This window comes from Taudactylus pleione, unplaced genomic scaffold (assembly GCF_031769625.1).
Source record: "Taudactylus pleione unplaced genomic scaffold, aTauple2 ptg001423l, whole genome shotgun sequence".
Lineage (NCBI taxonomy): Eukaryota > Metazoa > Chordata > Amphibia > Anura > Myobatrachidae > Taudactylus > Taudactylus pleione.
This window is the reverse complement of record NW_028285822.1, coordinates 345,732-367,921: the sequence shown is the minus strand read 5'-3', so window position 1 is coordinate 367,921 and position 22,190 is coordinate 345,732. Positions and strand designations below refer to the sequence as shown.

Here is a 22,190-nt window from a genome sequence, read left to right as displayed (position 1 = left end):
AAAAAAAAATACAGATCCAAAACACAAAACCCAGAACCCAAAACACGGAAGGGTGGTTTTGGCAAAACCAATCCAGATCCAAAACACGAAGAAAGATCCAGATCCAAAACCAAAACACAAAATACGAAAAGTGGCCGGTGCACACCCCTAGTTTAGACCACCTCACAGCTTATAGTATTGTTTTCAACATTATTGGCCAAAGGTTGCAGTGAGCTGACTGGTTACCAAGTGACAAAGCAGCGGCACAGACACCACAGTATAAAGCACATCTATGACACATTGCCACACAGCAGTGGCAGAAATGAAAAGTAGTGCACCTACCCAGTGGGGTACGGCCAGCAGAATCACAGTACTTGTTTACAAAGTGGGCTACGGCCCAAGGAGTCACAGTGCACAATCTTATTCACATTACACCGCACATTGGGCCTGATTCTGACCCTCTCGCGAGCGCTGTACGCTCACAAGCGGGTCGATGGTGCTTAAGTGCGCATGCGCACGACAGAGGGAGCTCCGTCGTGCGCATGCGTGAGACCCGGCGAGCGACGGGGAATCCGTCGCTCGGTGTCTCGCACCAAAGGGGGTGTGCTGTCGGCGTGGCTGCCAGACGGAGGCATGGGAACGCCTACCGTCTGAGTCCGGCCCCACTGACATCAGTAGTGATGTCAGTGGGAGTGATTTTGGCTCTGATAGAGCCAAAATCACTCGAGGGCTTGCGGCAGCGAGACCCTACAGCAGGGTCTCGTCGCAAGCCCGATGGTCACGATGGTCTTGACCATCGCGACCATCATCATGGACGCTCACTATAGCTGTGGGTGGTAACCCACAGCTATGCGAGCGTCCATGAGGCCGCTCCAAGTTGAGGTAGGAGGGCCCTGATTCAGAGCTAGCGCTCTGGTCAGAGCGTCTGGCTCTGAATCAGGCCCATAGTGCCCCTGATTCACATTACACCATAAAGTAGTGTCTCTTATTTATGTTACGACACACAGTAGTGCCCCTTTTACACAATGCCCACAGTAGTATGCCCCCCAGTAGTATGCCCCCCCAGTAGTATGGACCCCAAGTAGTATGACCCCCAGGAGTATGGCCCCACAGTAGCAGGCCCCCCAGTAGCAGGCCCCCAGTATTATGCCCCCCAGTAGTATGCCCCCCAGTAGTATGGCCCCTCAAGTAGTATGGTCCCCAGGAGTAGGTCCCCCCAGTAGCAGTCCCAAGTATTATGTTCCCCAGTAGCAGGTCCCCCCAGTAGTTTGCCCCCCAGTAGCAGGCCCCCCAGTAGTATACCCCCCAGTAGTATGGCCCCTGAGTAGTATGGCCCCCCAGTAGCAGGCCCCCCCAGTAGTATGGCCCCCAGTAGTATGCCCCCCAGTAACAGGCCCCCCCAGTAGTATGCCCCCCAGTAGCAGGCCCCCCAGTAGAATCCCCCCCCAGTAGTATGCCCCCCCAAGTAGCAGACCCCCTGTAGCTGTGCCCCCCAGTAGCACCCCTGACCCTTATCCACATAAAAAAAAAAACTTACCTGAATCCCCGCTCCTGCGCCGTCCACTCTGCATCCACGCGCTGAGGAGGGAGCCGGAAGACGGAGCTCATGAGTGAGCTCCAGCCGGCTCCCTCCGTGCAACAGCCAATGAGAGTCTGTGTGACTCTCATTGGCTGTTGTAACAAACACACACCTGCCGCTGGTGGCTGTGTGTTTGTATCTTTGTAGGGCAGACCACTATCACAGAGGTCTGCCCTACACAATAGGAGCCCTGATGTCGGATTTTCTAGTGAGAATCCAACATCAGGCGACCGCCGTTCAGCCCCGAACGGGATCCGAGTCAGGCGGGGAACACCCAAACAGCGTTCGGGTGGACTCGGATCCCCTATGTTCGGAGCGGTTCGGATTCCCCAGAATCCGAACCGCTCATCTCTAGTATATATATATATATATATATATATATATATATTGTACAGGTACTGAGGGGAAAGGTTACTTATCATCATGTGGAGATGGTGATAAGTTTGTTTAAAAAAATGAGATATTTATCTACACACCGTTATATAAATATGATCTGGAGAAAAGTCCCATTGGTGACAGTGGCAGAAACTTTCATGTCAGTAAACTGTGAAGAGTTAGAGAAAACATAGATTTCTCCATACTTTTCACTACACTTAAATATGGAGAAAACATAAATACCACATTTTCCATCTTTTATGCTGGAAAATTAGATTATGTTTATTAAATATCCCCCTTAATCTCTCTCCATCTCTCAACACTGGCATGATGCGTCATCAAGCCCAGCCCTTTTCCCGCCTCCAGCGGTAGTTGGTGCCAGGATTGTGTAAATTAGGTCTATTCGCTAAGCCTTGGATGGAGATAAAGTGAACGGAGGTAAAGTCCCAACCAATCAGCTCCTAACTGCCATATAACAGACTGTTTTTGAAAAATGACAATTAGGAGCTCATTGGTTGGAACTGTGGGGTCTATTCACTAAGCAGTGTTAGAAGTGAAAAGTGAAGAGTGAAAAGTGATAAGGTGCCAGCCAATCAGCTCCCAACTGTCATTTTTCAAACACAGCCTGTGAGATGGCAGTTAGGAGCTGATTGGCTGGCACCTTATCACTTTTCACTCTTCACTTTTCACTTCTCCTAACACTGCTTAGTAAATAGACCTATCTCTGTTTACTTTATCTCCATTTTGTACATTTAGAGGTTGAGACTCCTTCTATTTGGAATTTGCACCCCACCCATCTGCCCTCAGGTGTTTTTAATCACCAGCTCAGGTTCCTGCATTTCTGTCTACATAATAGAATGGGCACTATTACAGGTAAGTCCTGGATACATTTTATGTAATGTGTTAATATTAGGGATGTTAGGGACCCATCTTATGGGGTTCACCTTGACGAGGTGGATGGGGAAACATTTTTGGCCAAACGTACTAAGAACCTCACTTATACTCCATGTTAATTGTAGAGTTTTTCAGGATTTTTTTGTCTATCATTGTTCCTAGTACCTAGAGTGTGCGCCTGCATTCTATGTCCCCTTTACTTTATCTCCATCCAAGGCTTAGGAAATAGGACCCTAAGTGCTTTTACTGCATTACCTCCATTCCCTGGCACTTTACATTTGCCTCCACTGTTTTTACTGTGAGGAGGTGAGGCTAATAGACGTCATCTTGCCCTGGCTTGATTTTATTCATTATCTGCTACCAGTCCCATCTTATATCTATGCTACTAGTCATCATGATCAGGACTTGCACCAGGGATGAGTAGTGAGGTGGTGCAGAGCCTTTCCTGTCATACTTACGTACAGAGCCGTAACTAGACTTTTTGGTGCCCTGTGCCAGAAAGAGCACTAGGGCCCCCCTATTTTTAAAATAGGGACATAATGCACCCTAAAAAGGGGCAGGCCTCATGGAGAAGGGCCAGGGAAAAGATAAGGGAGGCCAGGAGATGCTGGAGATAAAAGAAGAAGCTACAAGTGAGAATGATAATAAACAGAAAATTGACAGACCCAAACAGCGCCCCCTGCGGTGCCCTGTGCCATGGCACAGGTCGCACTACCCTAGTTGAGACCTTGCTTACGTATACTCGAGTTTTGACTAGAAAAATTAGAAGAAAAATTAAGAAAATATCATAAATATCTTCTTTGTATTATTGTAATATTTTTTATAGTCAAAACTCTGGAGAAAACAGTGTATGGCAGATGAGGTACTGACTCCCCTGTCTACCTTTTCCGCACATCCCTCTTCAAAACATACCAAATTTCCAGCACTATATACGGGATGTAGTTAGTTTCCCGGCGGTCGGGATCCCAGGCGTCGATATACCGATGCCGGAATCCCACCGCCCGTCATAATGCCGACGCCGATATCCCGAAGGACATCCGAATACCAGCGTGGGCATCCCGATTGTCCGTGTAAGTATTTAGTTTGCCAGGGGATGGGGGTTAGGTTTAGGCACCCCCAGGGGGAGATTAGGGTTAGGCACCCCACCCCGGGAGGGTTAGTCTATAGGGAGGGGGGTTAGGGTTATGCACCCCCTGGGGGAGGTTAGGGTTAGTCATATTCCTGGGAGGGTTAGGTTTAGGGTGCGGGAAGGGGGGGTTAGGGATAGGCACCACTAAAGGAGGGCTACGGGGGGGGGTAGGGGAGGGTTAGCATACTTACCATCCCCAGTCGGGAATGTAGACCATTGGACTTCTGGCGTTGGTATGAGACCGGCGGCTATTCAGCCGTTGGTATTCCAATCCTATTCCCTATATACTGCTGCACCTCTGACCCTCGGGTTCATATATGTATCTGTAATCTGACTTGCACCACCCTACTGCCAAATATATACCTCCCAAAAGAGTATTTTCGTGTAAGTCTAGATCTGATTTGCCTGTATTTATGAGACTTTACCCCCAGAGAACTTTGCCTACATGAAAACACGATATCACATTCTAGGTCCGCAAGTGTATATGCAAAATGAAATGTGTGTAACCAATACTTGCGTTCGTTTCATGTGTGGTGCAAATATAATCAAGAAATGCTTCGCAACTTTGCATCAGCCCATATATGTCTTTGCTTTTACTTCCAGAGTGAAGACATAAAGATACGTTTTTGTTGATGTTGATTTCATTTATTATATGGTACAAGGTTATTTTGCACAATTCTATTTTTACATCACTTGGTTTGAAAACATTACACTAGAGGGTGCTGTCTTCAAATTTGTATACTAGATCATTCACAATTGAAGTATAAGTTGGGTTATGTACAAGGTGGCTGTCACCCTAACAGGTGGAGGGAATGTATTCATCATTAATTAAAAAATTACACACATTTCACTATTTCTATTTGTATTGGACAATTTAGGCTGTGTAATTGGATACACATGCCTGACCACAATTTCTTTTGTTTCCTAACTTTGTTTGTAAATTACAGATTGTGTCTGATTTTACCATGGGCAGAGGAAGGCTATGTGCCACATGTTTATGGAGGCTGAATTCTGCTACGTTTGCCTCCATTCCCTGAGCAAACTGGTTACCACACAGTCACTTCTACACACAGGGGCATATTCCTAACAGACCTCGTGACCAATTTCGGTATCCAATTTATAATAATGCGCACAGCGGTGCGAGAAAAAAAAAAAGGAGAGAACTCAACTGCTCTGGACGCTTCGCTGTTATCTGCACCAGGCTGCTGCAGGGTTAATATGTATCTGTCCTGTGCCTGGCTGGTCCCTGGAAGCTGTATCTGACACTAGGGAAGAGAACCAAAAGCGGAGGCAGCGCTGCGGAAGGTGAGTAGTTAAGGGCTAATTAAGCTAATTGGAAACTTCCAATTGCTCAACTAGTCATTGGGTGCCACAGGGGTTCCAGAGCAATTCCCAACATTTTCCCTAAAAATATGGAATTTATGAAAAATTGGTCATGCTCTGGGGCTGCGAAAAAAAATCCCCTTAAAAATTAAAATATCCTGCACCCAATGGAACAGCAAAAATCTTGCACCTTCGGAAAAAAAACGCAGGTGCAAGATTTTTGCTATTCTCACACGGAATTGAATATGCCCAATAGTGTATTATTATAATTATTATTATTATTATTATCATCCTTTCTTTATATGGAGCCACAAGGGTTCTGCAGTTCCTAACACAGGCCCTGATTCAGAGCCGGCCGCTCTTCTTGTTTTTCAGAGCGGCCTCCTGGCCACTCGCATAGCTGTGGGTGACCACCCACTGCTATAGCGAGCGGCCAGGAAGATGGTCGCGATGGTCAAGACCATCGCGACCATCGGGCTTGTGATGAGATCCTTGTGGTAGGGTCTCGTTGCCGCAAGCCCCAGAGTGCTTTCAGCTCTAACAGAGCCGAAAGCACTCCCACTGACATCACTTGTGATGTCAGTGGTGCCGGGCCCAGATGGTAGGCGTTCCCATGGGAACACCTCTGTCTGGGCAGCCATGCCCCCGACCCACCCACCAAAGGGGGCATGCTGTCACTCAACCGACAGCACGCCCCATATGGTACGAGACCCGGAGCGAAGGATTGCCCGTCGCTATCTGGGTCTCACGCATACGCACGACAGAGCCGGCTCCGTTGTGCGCGTGCGCACTGGACCACCATCGACCCACTTGCGAGCGCATAGTGCTCGCGAGCGGGTCTGAATCAGGCCCACAGTACATAAACAGTTGAGCAAAACAAGAGAACAGTGATTTACAGTACAAGACTGGGCATGGCTGACTGGGGAGGGGCGTGTCCTTGAGATGTCCCCAATTCATTACTCTTGGGGCATGCCTAGCATTTACAGAAGTACTGGGCTTCCCCCAAGCTCTCCCCTCACTGTAAATAGATGCTGTGCTCATGCAAGGCATCTATACACCTTGTGGCAATGGGTAATCGCAACCTTTCCCACCCTAGGACACTGCTGTCCGCAGTTGGGGATGGTACAGGGTAGACTGCTTTTACGGGGAGCCGCTATAAGGGCAGGGCGCATTTTGCCACTCTAAAATCAGGCAGAGTTCTAAAACAGCCTGGTGGGACACTACTGGTATTTAACTGAGTGCTAGCATGCTGAGTAAACACACAGAGCACAGAGTGGGAAGACCTCATAGCCAGCTGGATGCGATGTGCAGTGCAGGCAGACCTCTGCGTCATCCGGGAGTGATGTGTTGTCACAGCGCGAGGGAACTAAGGACCTCATTCAGAGGCGGTCGCACGGAGCGATTGGACATAGCGAGTGATGTTTTCTTCAACTGCGCATGCGCACACACACTGGACCAGGAATGATGATGCTTGTCCATGCAAGATGACGTTTTGCCTCTTTCTGAGTTCCGTTTCTTTGGAGGGAAAAATCCGAACTCGGCGTGCAAACTCGAACCTATCCGAGCCTGCACATCCCTAGTAATAATGTGTTCATGTGTAGTTACTTTACTGCTGTCAACAACTAAGTACATCATAAAACTTATAATAAATGGGAAATTGTGGATATACGCAAATAATTCTATTAATATTATATAGTTATGTATCCTTTAATATTGCTATTACGTTTGCAAATAGCAGATGACGGAGACTCAGCCATAGCAGTTTGGTGACATGCTTTGGTTCTGACACAAACTCCTGATATACTCACTTATCTGGCTCAGGTAAGAGTTCAACTACTCTGTTTCCTGTGCTGGATAAATCACGGTTTCTTCTCCTCCTTTCTCGTATTTGCTCCTCTTCATCATCTTCAATCCACTGTGAGGCCAACCTGATGGTACAATGGAATAAAATATTTTAGTTTTCAAACGATTAGGGTATAAAATAAACTTTTGAGTTAAGTGTTATTAAGGTCGATTTGTACCTTAATAAAGGGGAAATTGCTTTTGAATTATTATATGAAAATTAAATGAATTTATTTAATTAATTAGACGTATATATGTTTCACTGATCAGTTTGATTGATGCTTAAATAGGAAATACTGCACTGAAAAAAAACAAAAAACATCTGAACTATTTTCTCTCCTCCCGTTAGTACAGAGGTTCCCAAAGGCGGTCCTCAAGGCTCCCCAACAGTTCAGGTTTTAGAGATATCCATGGTTAAGCACAGGTGGTTATATCAAATTGACTTTGGTACTAATTAAATCACCTGTGCTCAACCATGGATATCTCTAAAGGTGCGTACACACACAACGATGTAAGTAATGAACGATTTTCGTTGAACAATTTTCGTTCAGTTTTTCCCTTGAAAAAGTGAAAATCGTTTTACAAATTAGTTGGTTTTACTTAATAAATGATTTTCTGTGTGTTGAAGGAAAAATGTTGCAACTTCTATTGAAAATCGTTCAGTTGGCCAGTCTGACTAAACTATAATCGACAAACGTGAATGCACATGAACGATAATCGTTCATCGTTTATCGTTTTACACTGAACAATTTTTTGAACGATTGAATGATAATGACATCATTATAGTTAAATCATTAAAAAATCGTTGTGTGTGTATGCACCTTAAAACCTGAACTGTTGGGGAGCCTTGAGGACCGTGATTGGGAACCTCTGCATTAGTAGTTTGATTCTTAGGAAACAAAGGCCCTCATTCAGAGCCGTACGCTCTGAGCAGAGCGCTCGCTCTGAATGAGGGCCGCCCTCCATAATTATGGAGCGTCCTCCTGGAAGCTCGTATAGCTGTGGGTCACCACCCACAGCCTATACGAGCGTGCAGTTTGATGGCCGTGATGGTCTTGACCATCGCGACCATCGCCACTGCGAGCCGGAGCCTGCGGTTGAGTTTTTCAACCGCAAGGCCCGGAGTGATTTTGGCTCTATCAGAGCCAAAATCACTCCCACTGACATCACTAGTGATGTCAGTGGGCCGGCTTCTGACGGTACACGTTCCCTTGGGAACGCCCCCGTCAGGGAGGCACGCCCCCGGCACGCCCACCAAAGGGGGCGTGCTGTCAATCAACATCGACAGCACGCCCCCTTTGATCAAACACAACGAGCGAAGGAAAGTCATTCGCTCGTCGCGTCTGGCGCATGCGCACGACGGAGCTCCCGCCGTCGTGCGCTTGCGCAGTGCACAACATCGACCCACTTGCGAGTGGACAGCCGCTTGCGAGTGGGTCTGAATCAGGCCCAAAGATAGTTAAACAATTTAATCCACTGTTTCTGCTCTTGCATGGTGTATAAAGTGTTGTCAGGTAATCACTTGCCCAACTCCTCTGTGGAAATATTGGGGGAAAGCAACAACCCACATCAGAAACTCAATGTTTGGCTACAGAAGTGGTGTTATGAAGAGGGATTTGGATTGACAGTCCATAGCCATGCCATCTGGCAAGATAGAAGCTTATACAAATATGATGGCCTGCACCCATCTTCAAAAGGAACTAGAATACTGAGTGAACAGTTTGAAAGTTTCACCAAGAACTATTTAAACTAGAAGAGGGGGGCAGTGAACCAAACAAGAAAAAATAAATCTGCTCCCCCAATAAAGAGGTATTATTTCTGCTGGCAAATGGAACAGGAAACATATCCACAGATAACTCAGAACAAAACCAAATAAACATACGCATAGAGAGATGAATAGACCTAGGAAAAGGGAAATAAGCAAACAAATAAAACTATAAGAGCAATGTGTGCAAATGCTAGGAGCTTAGGAAATAAAATCCCTGAACTAATTGCAATAATGACAAGGGATGATCTGGATATTGTGGCTATTACGGAGTCATGGTGCAATGAAAATCATGACTGGGACATAGCTATATCGGGATATAATTTATTTAGGAAGGACAGAATGGGAAGTATAGGAGGAGGAGTAGCAATGTATGTCAAGGAAAGCATAAATACTATGTTAATACATGGTATTGAAGAAAAAAACAAGTCCCTTTGGGTGACTATAGAAACAGGGGAGAAAGTTATTCTTCGTATTGGGGTGATCTACAGACCACCAGGTCAGGAAGAGGAACTGGACAAAAAACTATTGCAGGACATCACTAAAATGGCATTAAAAGGAGAGGTTATTATCATGGGAGATTTAAATCTACCCGATATAAATTGGCAGGTGTCTGTGGCAAGTTACACTAGAAGTAGGGACATCCTGAATTCATTGCACGGAGCCTCCCTCCAGCAATTGGTGAGGGAGCCCACTCGGAAAGATGTAATATTAGACTTGATACTTACAAATGGAGACAGAATATCTGATGTAAAAGTGGGTGAAGACAGATACTGACTCACCCCAGATACTGACTGCTGACAAAGCAGCAGAATGAATTCTGAAGTGTTTCGGGCAATATTATATGCTCATATTCAGTCAAATACTTCAGAACTCATTGGATGGTGCTTCAAAGTGCAGATGGACAATGACCCGAAGCATACTGCAAAAGCAACCAAAGAGTTTTTTAAGGCTATCAAGTGGAATGTTATGCAATGGCCAAGTCAATCCCCTGACCTGAATCAGATTGAGCATGCATTTCACTTGATGAAGACAAAACTGAAGGGAAAATGCCCCAAGAACAAGCAGGAACTGTAGACATTTGCAGTAGAGGCCTGGCAGAGCATCACCAGGGATGAAACCCAGCGTCTGGTGATATCTATGCGTTCCAGACTTCAGGCTGTAATTGCCTGCAAAGGATTTGCAACAAAGTATTAAAAGTGAAAGTTAGATTTAGGATTGTTTAGTTTGTCCCATTACTTTTGGCCCCTTAAAAAGTGGGAGGCACATATACAAACCGTTGTAATTCCTACACCGTTCACCTGATTTGGATGTAATTACCCTCAAATTAAATCTGAAAGTCTGCAGTTAAAGCACATCTTGTTTGTTTCATTTCAGAGCCATTGTGGTGGTGAATAGAGGCCAAAATATGAAAATTCTGTCAATGTCCCAATATTTATGCACCTGACTGTATATATATAAATGTACACATATATATATATATATATATATATATATACATGTGTGTGTGTATATATATATATATATATATGTATATATACACACGTGTATGTATATATATATATATATATATATAAACACGTGTATGTGTGTATATATATATATATCTATATACATATATATATACGTGTATGTGTGTGTGTATATATATATATAAATATATATATATGTATATATATATATATATATGTATATATATATTTATATGTATATATATATAGATAGATATATAAATATATATACACACACACATGTTCGATATATATCTGTATACATACATATATATATATATATCGATAGATATCATGAATAGGGATGGCAGCCGTCCATCGATTGTTTGTGAACCATCGATTGTTTGTGCACCATCGATGGTCTGACTGAAAACAAGTGGTTTGCCATTACTGGTAGCTATCAATGTTGCACCATCGTTGGTAACCCTCAATCGATGTTTAGGAAACATCGGCAGTTGTGGTCTACACAGATCTCGACCAATCGCTAAAGAATTGATGGCTTCTAACGATGGTTGAACCATCGATGGTACAGTTGTCAATGGCCATCACTACAGTATAACATAAAAATTGCTATTTTTATGGTATACTGTGTTTTAAAAAAATATTTTTTTCAAATAAAATAGTGATGGATAAGTTTAAAATGAGGTTCTATTTCAATCATAAAAGAAACCGACAATTTTGGAGCGGATTTTGGAAAAATAATTTGTCAGTTAAGTGGTTAAAGGCAACAGACCTTTGTATCAAAAAGGTTATGAAAACCACAAGGAAAAGGAAGCCAGTGTGGTTTGGGAAAGAGGTAGCAAGTATTGTGAATGCAAAAAAGATGGCCTTTAGGAAATACAAGCAGACGCAAAGTAATGAAGACAAAGAGGAGTATCTTGTAAAACAGAAGGAGGCTAAGAAAGTAATCAGATGTGGGTAGAAAATGGCACAGTCAGAGGGTAAAGGGGGCAAAACTTTTTTTAAGTTTATAAGCGAAAGGAGAAAAACAAAAGGTGGAATAAAAAGACTCAGGACCGTAGCTAGGGTAGTGCGGCCGGTGCCATCGCACAGGGCACCACAAGTCAGGGGGCGCTGTGAGAGCCTGTCAAATTTCTGTTTATTATCATTCTTGCTTGTAGCTTCCTCTTATTTCATCCCCAGCATCTCCTGGCCTCTCCTATCTCTTCCCTGGCCCTTCCCCATGAAGCCATGTAATAGCTGATCATCTTAATAATTATTTTTGTTCAGTATTCACTACTGAGAGAGAGGGCAAGGAGCCACAGTTAGGTTGCAGGTGTGATCAGAAAAATGAGGTAGGAACAGAGGAGAAGATCCTAACAAAACTCTCAAAACTGAAAGTGGATAAATCAATGGGGCCTGATGGGATACATCCAAGGATACTAAATGAGCTTAAAGGGGTGCTGGTTAAACCATTAACAGAATTTTTCAACCAGTCACTAGCTACTGGAGTAATTCCAGAGGACTAGAAAAAAGCAAACGTTGTCCCACTGCACAAAAGTGGAAGCAAGGAAGAGGCAAGCAACTACCTACCAGTGAGCCTTACATCAGTAGTTGAGAAAATGATGGAAACACTCTTAAAAGAAAGAGTCATAGATTATCTCAAATCCAGCAATTTGCAGGAACCCAAACAACATGGTGAGATCATGTCAAACAAATCTTATTGACTTTTTTGACTGGGTGACTAAGGAAATAGATAAAGGGGGGCATAGATATAGCTTATGTAGACTTTAGTAAGGCTTTTGACACTGGGCCTGATTCAGAGCTGAACGCTCTGACCAGAGCGCTCGCTCTGAATCAGGGCCCTCCTACCTGAAAATGGAGCGGCCTCTTGGACGCTTGCATAGCTGTGGGTTACCACCCACAGCTTATGTGAGCGTCCATGATGATGGTCGCGATGGTCAAGACCATCGCGACCATCGGGCTTGCGACGAGACCCTGCGGTAGGGTCTCGGTGACCGCAAGCCCTGGAGTGATTTTGGCTCTATCAGAGCCAAAATCACTCCCACTGACATCACTAGTGATGTCAGTGGGGCCGGACCCAGACGGTAGGCGTTCCCATGGGAACGCCTCCGTCTGGCAGCCACGCCCCCGGCACGCCCACCAAAGGTGGCGTGCTGTCAGTCACCATCGACAGCATGCCCCCTTTGGTGCGAGACCCCGAGCAACGTATTTCTCATCGCTCGTCAGGTCTTGCGCATGCTCCCTCCGTCGTGCGCATGCGCATTCGCCCAACATCGACCCGCTTGCGAGCGACCTTCGCTCGCGAGCGGGTCTGAATGACCCCCACTGTTCCACATCGCAGACTGTTAAATAAACTGGAAAACATGGGATTGGATACAAAGATAGTTGAATGGATAAGATCATGGCTGCAGGATAGGAAACAGAGAGTTGTAGTAAATGGAGTGCAGTCTCAAGAGGGAAATGTTACCAGTGGAGTACCTCAGGGATCTGTACTTTGACCAGTGCTTTTTAATATCTTTATTTGTGACACAAATGGTATTGAAGGGTAACTATGCCTTTTTGCAGATGACACAAAGGTATGCAACAGAGTAGACACACCAGGAGGGGTGAATAAATACAATAGAGTCTGCGCTCAACCAGTAGGTGTTGGATGATAATGCTATAATAAAAAATAATAAGCTAATGAGAATGAAATAATGCTCGTGGGCAGGAGTGATGTGTAAAGGATTTTTTGTGCCATAAAAATGAGGGGAAGAGGGATGATTGATAAGGAAGACACAATGCTTCCTGGTGATGTGGGAAGGGAATAAGGATATGATGGGGCTGAAGCTGGTGATGAGGAAAGGAAGTGGGTAAAACAAATAAAAAATAAAATAGAAAATACTGAATCAAAATGTCCGCTTGTAAATGCCCTGGAGAACACTGTCCTAGTGGGTGTTGTGCTCTGGAGGGGCGGCGTCCCGAACCCTCCGGTCCAACAACTTACCCGGTCTTCTGTGTCTTCTTCAAGGTGAAATCTGTGGGTTCCTACGTCTCTGCTGGAGTGTGCGCCCAGTTGCACACTTAACTAGATGTCCATGTAATCACCGATAGCGGCGAGACCGCCGGGTGCCGCGATCACGTGAGATCACACAGCCTCTGACTATCTGCTGACGCTTACGGCCGCTCAACCCGCCGGCCGGCGGGGAGACTGGATGCTGCAGAGGAGGGTAGGTGTCTGGTGTACTGCCTCTATCTAGAACACTGTTGCACTTCCTGGTGGGAAAATCCTGCAATCGCACGTGGGATCTCGTGGGCACAGCTGTTGGTATTATGTTCAGTGAGGATGAGATAGTGGTGGGTCCAACGAGTAGCAGCTCTCAAGTCAGATGCTTGTTTGCATAGGGAGAGGAATCAGTAAGAGAAAGAAAAAAGTGATAATACCACTGTATAGGTCATTGGTACATCCTCATCTCGAATACTGTGTTCAATTCTGGAGGCCATATCTCCAAAAGAATATTAATACATTAGAAACTGTACAAAGAAGGGCAACTAAAACGATGCAAGGTCTACACCACAAAACGTACCAGGAAAGACTAAAAGATCTTAATATGTATAGTTTGGAGCAGAGAAGGGAAAGGGGGGACATGATAGAAACGTTCAAATATATAAATGGTTTTAACAAGGTAAAGGAAGGAGACATTCTTCAAAGAAAGAGAAGTATTAGAACAAGAGGACATGTTCTGAAACTGGAGGGAGGTAAGTTCAGGGGGAATTTGAGGAAAAATTACTTTACAGAAAGGGTAGTGGACAAGTGGAATAGCCTCCCATCAGAGGTGATAGACAGTAGAGCAATTTAAACATGCATGGGATAGACATAAGGATATCCATCAGAAGAAGTAAGGATCAATAAGGGTTGAGGTAACAATATGTTTAAAAATGGGGCAGACTAGATGGGCCAAGTGGTTCTTATCTGCCGTCAAATTCTATGTTTCTAATATTCCGAATATATATTTGTTGCTGGTCCAGTGACTCCTGCAACACAGCATTAATCTGGTACAGTGATTTAATTCACCCAATGATTTTTCCCTTTTGAATATTTCAGTCATGGTTTGGTGGCATAGACACTGATGGCAAGAACGTTATCAGAGGCAGAAATTGACAAATTATTCTGGGTGGTGGAAATCTCCTCCAATTCTTCCTCTCCCTCCTTTGCAATGTCAAGTTAAATGTTTCTGGGGCTTGGCTAGAAGTGGAAGATGAAGTGTAAAATGGACTGGCTCCTACAGGCAGTCCGTTTTAAGCTTTGGTGCCATGATATCTGCACATGCATTTGCAATGTACTCATACCCATAACATTACTTTATTTAATCCTTCCTGCTGACATCCTGCCTAAACTACTACATCTAGACAACAATAGATTGTGTGTACCTGGAAACAGAAACCCTCTGGTGTTGGGGATATCTGTTGCACTACATACTGTGCAAAAGCAAAATATTTAACAATGTTTAGATGTGTGGAAGGGAACAATCAACTCAGACAAGGAGAAGAGCCAAAAGCCAAAGAAGAATTTGTCATCTGGCATGCTAAGGACCATCAGTCCAGGACTATTATTATTATCATTTATTTATATGACGCCACAAGTGTTCCGCAGCGCCTTACATAGTACATAACCAAAAAAATTACTAATAGTACAATTCAAATACAATGGAGGACAAAGACAGGTATAATATACATTGGTGACTATAACACCCAAATAACCAACAGAGCATAAGCAACCAAATGTTAGGTGCCCTAGTGGGGAGTAAGAAGCATATGAAAGTAAAGTAAGGAGACGCACAAGAGGGTAGAGGGCCCTGATCGCAAAAGCTTACATTCTAAAGGGGAGGTGCAGAGAAACAGGCGTGACACAGATGGGATAGACAGGGAGGAGGGAGCATGGAGTAGCGGGTTAGGATAAGAGCTGGAAGGCTTCGATGAAGTAGAGGGTCTTGAGAGCCCATTTGAAGGATTGTGGAGAGTCTGATGGGGAGAGGGAGAGAGTTCCAAAGGTGGGGAGCAACGCGGGCAAAATCTTGGAGGCGGGAGTGGGAGGAAGTAATCAGTTGGCATGAGAGACGGCCTCCATTTGTTGAATGAAGAGGGTGGGCAGGAGAGTGAAGGGAGATGAGGTCGGAGATGTAAGTGGGGGAGGAAAGTGTGAGGGCTTTGTAAGCTAGTGTGAGAACCTTGAATTGGGTCCTGAAGGGGAAGGGGAGCCAGTGGAGGGCTTGTAGGAGAGGGGTGACAGATGTAGAGCATTTGGAGAGAAAGATGAGTTGAGCGGCAGCATTGAGGACAGACTGGAGAGAAGAGAAATGGGAGTTAGGTAGGCCAGAAAGGAGGATCTAACAGTAGTCCAATCTGAAGATGACCAGTTAGGTCTTAGTAGCATCCTGGTTGTGGTTGAGAAAGGGTCTGATCTTGGAAATATTTTTGAGATGGAAACGTAAGGACTGTGAGAGGTTCTGGACATGTGGTTTGAAGGAGAGGGAGGAGTCCAGGATAACTCCAAGACAGCGCACTTTGAGGCTAGAGGAGATAGTTGTGCCATCAATTGATAAAAAAATAGTGGAAAGTGAGGTTATATGAGAGGGTCAGTCTTAGATATATTAAGTTTAAGAAATCACTGGGACATCTAGGAAGATATAGCAGAGAGACAGTTGGAGAAAAGAGTGAAGAGAGAGGGGGAGAGGTCAGGGGAGGAAATGTAGATCTGAGTATCATCAGCATAGAGATGATAATGGAGGTCAAAAGAGATGATGAGTTCACCTAGAGAGGGAGAATAGGAGTGGTCCAAGAACAGAACCGTGGGGTACACCTACTGTAAGAGGATGAGGGGGGGAAGAGGAGTCATGAGAGTAGACAGAGAAGGATCGGTCACGTAGAACAAGGGAGTGAAGGATTTGCAGCAGGAGAGGGTGGTCAACAGTGTCAAAAGCAGCAGAGAGGTCAAGGAGAATGAGCAGAAAGATGTGGCCTTTGGATTGTATAGGGAAGCAACTTGTTCAGGGCAGGAGAGAGGATAGGGGAGAGTGAGTCAAGCAGGGAAGAAAAAGAAAGCCTCAATGTTACGCTTAGTAATGGTGGCCTATAGGAGGTAGAGGGGAAGGAGAGAGGGATAAGTTAAAAGAGAAGGTGATGGTCAGAGAGGGGGAATGGGGAGTTGGAGTAATCAGAAATATCACAACAGTGAGTGAAGACCAGATCAAGCGAATGTCCACTCATGGGAGGGTGAGGAGGTCCATTGGGAGAGACCAAATGAAGATGTGAGGGTAAAGAGTTTGGAAGCAAAGGATTCAGTGGGGATATCAATTGGAATATTTAAGTCACCTAGCATAATGCAGGGAAGGTCTGAGGAGAGAAAGTGAGGGAGCCAGGAGGCAAAGTTGTCAAGGAATTTGGAGGGAGGGCCAGGGGGACAGTAAATGACAGCTACTAGCAGGTGTACTGATTGGAAGAGGTGTATAGTATGAACCTCAAATGTAGAGAATGTAAGGGATGGTTCAGAGGGTATGATTTGATAGGAGTAACCAGGGGATAGAAGGACCCCAACACCACCACCATGGTGACCCCCAGGTCGAGGGGTGTGAGAGAAGGTGAGGCCCCCAGAGGAGAGAGCTGCAGGAGAAGTGGACCGATCTGGCATTCCAGAGGGTACAGGAGAAAGGGACAGTGTTTGTGAGGGAGATGTGAATGAGATTGTCAGGATTGCTGTAACAAGTATGTGAGATTAATTTGGGGGACTGAGATGAATAGTGGAGATATTGTATGGGCACCAGTGCTGGGAAGAGAAACTTTAGGTACTGGGTAGGGAGGGAGTTTAATGAGATGTGGATGGAGGTGGGATGAGGGGACATGGAGAGAAGTGTTGGAGGAGGGATTAGCAGTGGGGTAGTAGGACCATGGAGGGGTAGAAGAAAACAAAAGTGTAGTATTGGGAGAGGAGAGGAAGGAAGGCAGACAGAGGAGGGGAGATAAGGGAAGGAGGAGGTGGAGGAGACAAGGGGAAAAGGGTAGAGGTGGAAAAAGGGGGCAGAGCAGAGGATTAGGTAGACACTGAGTGAAGGGGGAAGTGGAAGAAAACCAGGTCACGGAGTGGCTGAGGTGAATAGGGGGAGGAAAACTGAAAGAAGGAATAAAGTATGAATGTGAGTGAAAGTGCAGGAGATTTGCAGAAAAGCAAGTGAGAATGCAGTGGTGAATAGGTTAGAAGATAGATGACATGAAGCAAGGCAAAGGATTAAGGTAATAAGACATTATTTCTAGGAGGAAAACTGAAGTTTGCACAGAGGGCCTGATTCAGAGCCGAACGCTCTGACCAGAGCGCTCACTCTGAATCAGTGCCCTCCTACATGTTCTTGGAGCGGCCTCTTGGACGCTCGCATAGCTGTGGGTTACCACCCACAGCTATAGCGAGCATCCATGATGATGATCGTGATGGTCAAGACCATCGCGACCATCGGGCTTGCGACGAGACCCTGCGGTAGGGTCTTGTGGACGCAAGCCCTGGAGTGATTGTGGCTCTATCAGAGCCAAAATCACTCCCACTGACATCACTAGTGATGTCAGTGGGGCCGGACCCAGGGGGCCAGACCCAGACGGTAGATGCCCCTGGCACGCCCACCAAAGGGGGCGTGCTGTCAATGGCCCCCTTTGGTGCGAAACCCAGAGCAACAGCTTGGCTGTCACTATGCGGGTCTCGCGCATGCTCACGACGGAGCTCCCTCCGTCATGCGCATGCGCATTAGGGCACCATCGACCCGCTTGCGAGTGTCCTACGCTCGCGAGCGGGTCTGAATTAGGCCCAGAATACAGTAAGCTTTAAGGTATTTGCAAAACCAGAAAGCTAGCACAGAGTTAAAAGTAAAATGTTAAGTTCTTACAATGAGCAAACAGAGGATCTCATTCAGAGGCGCTTGGAAAATGCTCTGAATGAGGGCGGCCGCATCACTAAAAAGAGCCGGCCTCCTGGCCGCTCGCTAAGCTGTCGGTGACCACCCACAGCTTTAGCGAGCGACCAGGTTGATGGTTGCGATGGTCAAGACCATCGCGACCATCGGGGCTTGCGACGAGACCCTTGTGGTAGAGTCTCGTCTGCCACAAGCCCCAGAGAGCTTCCGGCTGTAATAGAGCCGGAAGCTCTCCCACTGACATCACTGGTGATGTCAGTGGGGCCGCCCACAAATGGCAGGCGTTTGTTTGGGAAATCCTCCTTTTGTGTAGACAACCCCCCGCCGTGCCTACAAAATGGGGCAAGCAGTTGATCACCATCGACAGCCGCCTCTTTTGTAGTGAGCCCCGGAGCGAGAGAATTTCTCTCTCGCTCCGGGGCTTGCGCACGCGCAGTGCGGCCGCTGCGCATGCGCAGAGCCCAACATCAACCCGCTTGCGAGCGCTCAAGTGCTCGCAAGCGGGTCTGAATGAGACCCAGAGTCCAGTAATTATTGCCCTGGTAATGCTGACATCCGATGCTTGTAGTTGAGATTTTGAACTCACATTTCTTGAGACTTTGGGCCTGATTCAGACCCACTCGCGAGCGGCTGTCTGCTCGCAAGTGGGTCGATGTTATGGACTGAGCATGCGCACGACGGAGGGAGCTCCGTCGTGCGCATGCGCCAGACGCGACGAGCGAAGGAAAGTCCTTCGCTCGTTGTGTCCGATCAAAGGGGGCGTGCTGTCAATGTTGATTGACAGCACGCCCCCTTTGGTAGGCGTTCCGGGGGCGTGCCTCCCTGATGGGGGCGTTCCCACGGGAACGCCTCCCGTCAAAAGCCGGCCCACTGACATCACTAGTGATGTCAGTGGGAGTGATTTTGGCTCTGATAGAGCCAAAATCACTCCGGAGCTTGTGGTTGAAAACCTCAACCGCAGGCTCCGGCTCGCAATTTCGATGGTCGCGATGGTCACGACCATCGCGGCCATCAAAATGCACGCTCGTATAGCCTGTGGGTGGTGACCCACAGCTATACGAGCGTCCAGGAGGACGCTCCATTTTCATGGAGCCCGGCCCTCATTCAGAGCGTGCGCTCTGCTCAGAGCGTACGGCTCTGAATGAGGGCTTTTGTCCAAATGTTGTTTTGATATTTGTTGGGTTTGGAGTTGGGGTGTAATACTTCTGCTTGACTTCGGTATAATGCCAAAATTAGGTTTAAAATGCACTTTTAAATTTTGCATTACAGCCAGGCTCTTAAATAGAGGCTCTTAAATAATGAATCCTGGCATGTGTTTGCAATGATTACAAACAACCCCCAATCCCCTCCCACTTGAATGACTAGCAATAAATTGAATTAAACAAACAAGCAAGAAATACCCAAAAATTAACAGCTGGATCTGTACATCTATAAATTAAAGAAAAACCAGGTTTGAGATATTTTGCAGCAATGCCTGGTATTGAATTACATAATAATCAATAGGATTTCCCCTAAATATCACACAATTATTTGCAATATGGCATACTGACAGTCTGACACTATTGTATTCCTCTTTTTCTATACCTAAACAACAGCTGAACAACAGGCACTTTACACACCACTACTATCCTCAAACAAGAGTTTAACACCAGGGCCTGATTCAGAGCCGCTCGCAAAAAGCGAGCGCTCGCTCTGAATCAGGGCGGCCGCTTTTGTTTTAAGCTGTGGGTGACCACCCACAGCTTTAGCGAGTGGCCAGGTGATGGGACCCTGCCGCAAGCCCCAGTGAGCTTCAGGCTCTAATAGAGCAGGAAGCTCACTACTGACATCTCTGGTGATGTCAGTGGTGCCGCCCCCAAACGGCAGGCATTCCTTCAGGTACGCCTCCATTTGGCCGGCCACCCCCCTCCCCGCCTACAAAATGGGGCTAGCTGTCGATCAACATCGGCAGCCGCCCCGTTTGTAGCGAACCACGGAGCGAGAGAATTTCTCTCTCACTCCGGGGCTCACGCGTGCGCACTGCCCGACAATCGACCCGCTTGCGAGTGCATAGCGCTTGCAAGCGGGTCTGACTCAGGCCCACAGTCCAAAGCAATATTTGTAAACCTCGTCAGAGGGAGTGGTAGCACATGTGGTTCTGTTAGTGGTCATGTTTAATGCTGCAGTGATTCAGTAACATCTATCCATGGCACACCACATGCACCACCAAGTTGTCAACTAAGCTACCAACTAGTCACATGATATTTTTCAGACTGTAAGCAGGTTGTCACTGTTGTACTTTGTTCAGTAAGCACAGGGGTACAATATCCAAGGTTTGAGAGCTGGGAATATTATCCATCAGCATTGGCAAATGGCAGAACTAGATGAAGGGAGGACAGTGGCAACCAACCCCTAGGGCCCAGAGAAGTAGCATGGAGCCATGGCGCCTGGAGAAAATGCATGTAATAGCGACCCCCGCCCCTGTACTGAACTGTGCCAATGGGGTATGGACAGCCTGCGGGGAATACTGAGGTGAAGAGAAAAACAGCAAATGGTGGCAGTATCACACTGGGCTTTGAGGTCCCATTTGGGAAATAGAATGCTTCAGTGATACACTGTCTGACATTAAGTGGTAGCTGCTTTGGCACTGCTTTATTTATGTATAGCCCCTAGTTTCTGACTTTTATCTCCTTTGAATCATTGTTATTAGTCAAGGGAGGAGATTGTATTATATATTCTGAACATTTTACTTAAATTGACAGAGTACATGTGCTAGAGTGAGATTCCACAGGGTGCACAACTTATTACTGCAATTACAGCGCCAAGCAGCAGGGGCTTAGAGAGCGCCGCCGGACCCCGGTAAAGAGGGGGATGTGACCTAATCACGGGAGGCATGGCCACACCCCCTTGAAAAAAAAAAAAACATACTTTTGCAGCGCCGCGTAGTGGGCACAAAGCCAGGGGGGGGCGCGATCAGTGTGATTGCTCCCCCCTTCATGCATAGGAGATTGCTGTGGCTGCTGCTTAGCAATCTTCCACTGCATCCCAGCACACGTTGTGTGCTGGGATTCTGCGAGGGATGGAGGAAAGGAGGGTGTGCGCGGCGCTGGACCCGGGCCCCTCTGGAAGCCCGGGCCCGGTAATTTGTACCCGCCCCCCCCCTCTCGGCACCCCTGCCAAGCAGTTCTCACTGGATTGGGAACACCTATGGGAAGTTTCCTTCTCAGCTATGCTCCTACTTAGCAAGTATACATTGCACCTATATTACTGTGAGTACTACTAACCATGTCATGCATGTTATGTATACCACCAATATTATTATTATTATTTCAGGGCTCCTAATATTTTTTAAAAGATCTTTCAAATAACACTTTGTGGTTATGCCTGGGATCATCTCATTACTTTACATAGCAAAACAGTGACTTTTTTTAATCTCATACCTTATAATTGAAGTTTAGGATTTTACCTCAGATGTGTCACTTTTAAGTCCATTGAAGCACATTGTATGAATGAGGAGAGAAGGAGGGAGGAGGTCAAACAGAGGAAGAGGAGAGGAAAGTGCTGATCAGAGATGGGAGGTGACAGAGGCCAATGAGAAAGAAGAGAGGAGGGGCAAAGCCAATCAGAGAGGGGCATTGATAGAAGACAATAAGAAAAGGAGAGGAGAGGGGTGGTGACAGAAGCAAATAAGAAAGGAGAGGGGAGTGGCAAAGAGCCGATCAGAGAGGGGTGGTGGCAGAAGCCAATAAGAAAGGAGTGGACAGGGGCAAAGAGCTGATCACAGGGGAGGGAGTTAAAGAGGTGAGAAGTGAATGTAATCAATCTGACAGGAAAGGGGAGGTGACAGAAGATGATCACAGAGGAGGGAGGGCCGGCAATCTGGGCAGTTTGTAGAAACGGATCTCAGATCCATAACTTA

At 46.3% G+C, this 22,190-nt stretch overlaps 1 protein-coding gene across 1 annotated transcript in view; it reads right to left on the bottom strand.

Moving 5' to 3' along the window:
* LAD1 (ladinin 1) overlaps nt 1–22,190 on the bottom strand; it is a 134,086-nt gene that overhangs the window by 42,337 nt on the left and 69,559 nt on the right. Inside the window, exon 2 of the mRNA XM_088463671.1 lies at nt 7,088–7,207. Within this exon, the coding sequence (XP_088319797.1) occupies nt 7,088–7,207 (120 nt within the window). The remainder of the gene's footprint in view (nt 1–7,087; nt 7,208–22,190) is intronic.